The sequence below is a fragment of the Sminthopsis crassicaudata genome, chromosome 2 (assembly GCF_048593235.1).
Source record: "Sminthopsis crassicaudata isolate SCR6 chromosome 2, ASM4859323v1, whole genome shotgun sequence".
Taxonomy (NCBI): domain Eukaryota; kingdom Metazoa; phylum Chordata; class Mammalia; order Dasyuromorphia; family Dasyuridae; genus Sminthopsis; species Sminthopsis crassicaudata.
In genome coordinates, this window is record NC_133618.1 from 74,974,686 (window position 1) to 74,978,555 (window position 3,870).

At 38.3% G+C, this 3,870-nt stretch overlaps 1 protein-coding gene across 1 annotated transcript; it reads left to right on the top strand.

The window, feature by feature from the left end:
* The first annotated feature begins 691 nt into the window (after positions 1 to 691).
* LOC141552646 (olfactory receptor 1f45-like) lies at positions 692 to 1,612 on the top strand. Its single transcript, XM_074284713.1, has one exon. It carries the CDS (start codon positions 692 to 694, stop codon positions 1,610 to 1,612), a length of 921 nt encoding a protein of 306 aa, XP_074140814.1.
* Positions 1,613 to 3,870: the final 2,258 nt, after the last annotated feature.

A 3,870-nucleotide genomic window follows, 5' to 3' on the forward strand; every position in this document is an offset into this window, starting at 1 on the left:
GAGTGACTGGGGAAGACTTCTAGTAAAAGATGAGATATGAATTGAGACTTTAAGGAAAGATGGACATTTTTCTTTATTTCAAAGAAGGAATCTGCAAGCCAGAAACCTAGAAGATAGCTTTTCAAGTGAAAATTGTTCTACCCCAGAAGATCTGGGGTTCAGGAATATGAAGGACTAAAGATAATCTGCAGTAAATAAGTCTGAGTTATAGTTGGCCGTGTTAGCCCATTCTTGCCTGTGATATTTCTTTATAGGATGACTATTCTATGATGGTCAAAATTAGTCAATATATTCCAGGAGCAAATGGAAATTAGAATTTAAGCACACTTCTGAAAATGAGTTGGGGTGTGGGTATCCATTCCAGGGAAATTAGTAGAACATTATATTAGGCCTTCCGAGGAAAACAAAGAAGTAAAGACATTTTTTTCCTTTCCATGACTTAAAAACGTATCTTGGATATGATGTGATGATATATCAGTATTCTTTAGAGCTTGTATACTTATTCAAATCATACTGCCAAAGCTAAGAAGTCCTTAAAATCTCTTCAGGTAGAATATTTCAGAGCTGTGGAATAAGTTTTAGAAAGGTTTTAATGAAGTTAGATATTCAGCGTTTGAAGGGTTAATCATGGGACTCTCAATATATCTCTTCACCTCTCCAATTCAGGTTCACACTCAACTGTAAACTAAGTATGGGAAATCAGACCAGCACTTCTGAGTTTCTCCTCCTGGCTTTCTCCAATCACCAAGAACTCCTGTTCCCTCTGTTCCTGGTCCTATACCTAGCAGCCCTCCTGGGGAATCTGCTGATCCTTGTTGCTGTTGGCTCAGACTCACGCCTCCATACACCCATGTATGTGCTCCTGGTTAACCTATCCCTGGCAGATCTGTGCTTCACCTCTACTACAGTGCCAAGGCTCCTTTATGCCCTGCTGACAGGGGACCAAACCATCACCCATTCAGCCTGTCTGTCCCAAGTCTTCTTTTTCTTGATGGCAGGCAATGTGGATAGCTATGTGTTAGCTGCCATGGCATGGGACCGTTACGTAGCCATATGCAAACCACTGCACTATGCTACTGTGGTGACTCTGCCAAGATGTATGGTGCTCCTGGGGGCTGTGTGGGTGGGCACAGCCCTGCACTCCCTGCTCCACACAGCCCTCATTGCTCGTCTTACCTTCTGTACCAATCGTGCTCTCCCATATTTCTATTGTGATGTTCATCCTTTGCTACATCTTGCCTGCTCTGATGCTTCTCTCAACTACATGATAGCTATAGTTGAAGGTGGCTCTGTAATCATTGTACCTGCTATTTGCATTATGGCCTCTTATGCCTTTATTGGAGCTGCTGTTTGTCAGATTCGAGCCCCTGGGGGTCTCCGCAAGGCATTTTCCACCTGTGGATCCCATCTAACTGTAGTTATTCTTTTCTATGGCACTGTAGTGGGAGTCTACTTGCAGCCCCCAAGCCAAGCTAAAGACCAAAAGAAAGACCGAGATCTTGTAGCCACAATCATGTTCTCTGTGGTGGCTCCAACACTAAACCCCTACATCTATAGTCTGCAGAACAGAGAAATTAAAGCAGCTTTGACAAAGTTGTTTACAGAGAGTTAGGGTCTCAGTGATCAAAAGAGCATTAGAGGATCCTGGCTGGAGCTGGGCTCCCCTTTTTTCACTCTCTCTTCTTTTCCTCAGTGATTAGGCAACAATAGATATACACATATATGCATACACTCAGGTCAGGCATTTTTTTTGCAATGAAAGCAATTTTATTTCAGGCTTGGGGACAAAGGGAAAATCAGTATCTACTGACTATAATTGCAGGTATGCAGTGAAGTAAGAAAATTCAATTTCTTCTGTATCCCTTCAAAAATTCTTTGGTTTTGAGTGTCTCTTCCTGACTTGAACTGTATCATCTACTTTGCTTCAATTCTTCTATAGGTGCCTTCTTCTGAAGTTCCCTTATGAAGGAATGAATTGTATGACCTTTCTAGAAACAGTAAGGATCATGGCAGATTTCTTCCTGATACAAAGATTCCTAATCAGAATAATAGTTTCTTATTTCCCACTAAGCATCTTCATCCTGAATTTAAACTTGAGAGATGTTTGATATTAAGATTTTAATAATTCTTTTTTTTACCCCCTGAGGCTGCCCAGGGTCACACAGCTAGAAAGTGTTAAGTGTCTGAGACTAGATTTGAACTCAGGTCCTCCTGAATTCAGGACTGGCACTCTATCCACTGCGCCACCTAGCTGCCCCATTTTTAGAATTCTTTCTAAGACTTTGTACATTCACAATTATCCATCCTACTTATTTTCTCAACAGCAATTCAATAAGTATACTTACACAGAGACTCAGACTGAGTATATCCATACATATAGTTTACATTGGCCTTGAAAAACTAAATTAAGGGAATTCCTTAAAAGTCTCGAACAAAGAAAATCAGAGTCATTTTCTTTCATTCTAGTATACTAATTGGCATAGTTTCCCAGGCATTGAATGATTAAGACAATATGTAATCAAATAATACATTGGACATTTAGAAATTTGAAACTTCAGAGGTTGAAGAGTCATCAGCTATTAACTTGTCCACTCTCAGCCTCTGCTGACTCTCTGCTTTATCAACTGATGGAGGAAATACATCTGATTCTCTTTATAAAATCTTTTTTCTCCAAGAGTAGGGCTGGGGACTAACCAATAGTCTTAAACTCCTCAAAAAGGAAGCCTTTTAGAAGCAACAGTAGTTTGAGATTCCCATTTGTTGTACCCCCTCTATTTTTAATCATCAATATATGGATTTGACCTATAATTTAATTGGCTTCAGGAACTTCATGGATTAAGAAGTTTCTACTACCAATGCAGGTTGGCATTTTCTCTTCAGCTTAGAGTCTTAGAAAATTACCAAGAATAATGAGAGGTTAAGTAACTTGCCCAAGCCAAGATCACACAGCTAGTCTGTGTTGAAGGAAGTTCTTTCCTGCTTGTGTTATGCTGTTATCATGAATAATAATACTTTTTAAAATGTTATAATTATGATCATTCTACTTTAGTACTTCAAAACACCAGGGCCTAAAATACCCTTACATCTTATACACTCTCCAAATCTAGGTCTTCTGACTTTCTTGTAAAGCTCAAAAATATAGCAATCTGTCACAAAAATCTCCTAAACCTCATCATATTATCCCACCCATTGGTATAATCATTTCAGATATCTACAATCCAGATCTCTATCTGTTCATTTTCTTGACTGTACCCAACACAGAAAATCAACTCTGAAGATCTTTAATTGGAGATCTTTTGGGACTCACACTCCAAACAAGAAGAGAAAGAGGTAATTTCACTGTCTCATTTGAGTGAACTTCAATGAAAAGGGGCAGTCATCCATGCATCCAAAGCTTGATGATGACAGAACTGCAACATCTATAAACACAAATCTGGAGGAGCTTTCTGTCCCTACAGAGTCCTTCAACTTCATTTCTATGTTGAATCTTTCTATTCCAGTGGTAAGCACCTTTGGTGAGCATATATCTCCATGTTTTATAAATGATGATATTTATGGTCAGAGGATCATTGAAGAGGATTTTTCCTATTGTTTTATTTTTCAAGGATCTGGATGATATTAATGGATATATTGGAGATACAATATTGTGAAAAATATGACAGAATTTAGCTTTAGCTATTTAAATATGTTCATAATCAACAAACAATAATCATTGTATATTCTTTACATCTACACTTAATTTAAAAACTTTATTATTGAGCATCACTTGCAAAGCCTGCCTGTTCTCTGGTTGATGATACCATCATGAGGCATACCATAGGTTCACCTATAAATTACTATTACAAAAATTTCATTTTGTGATTAGAAAAT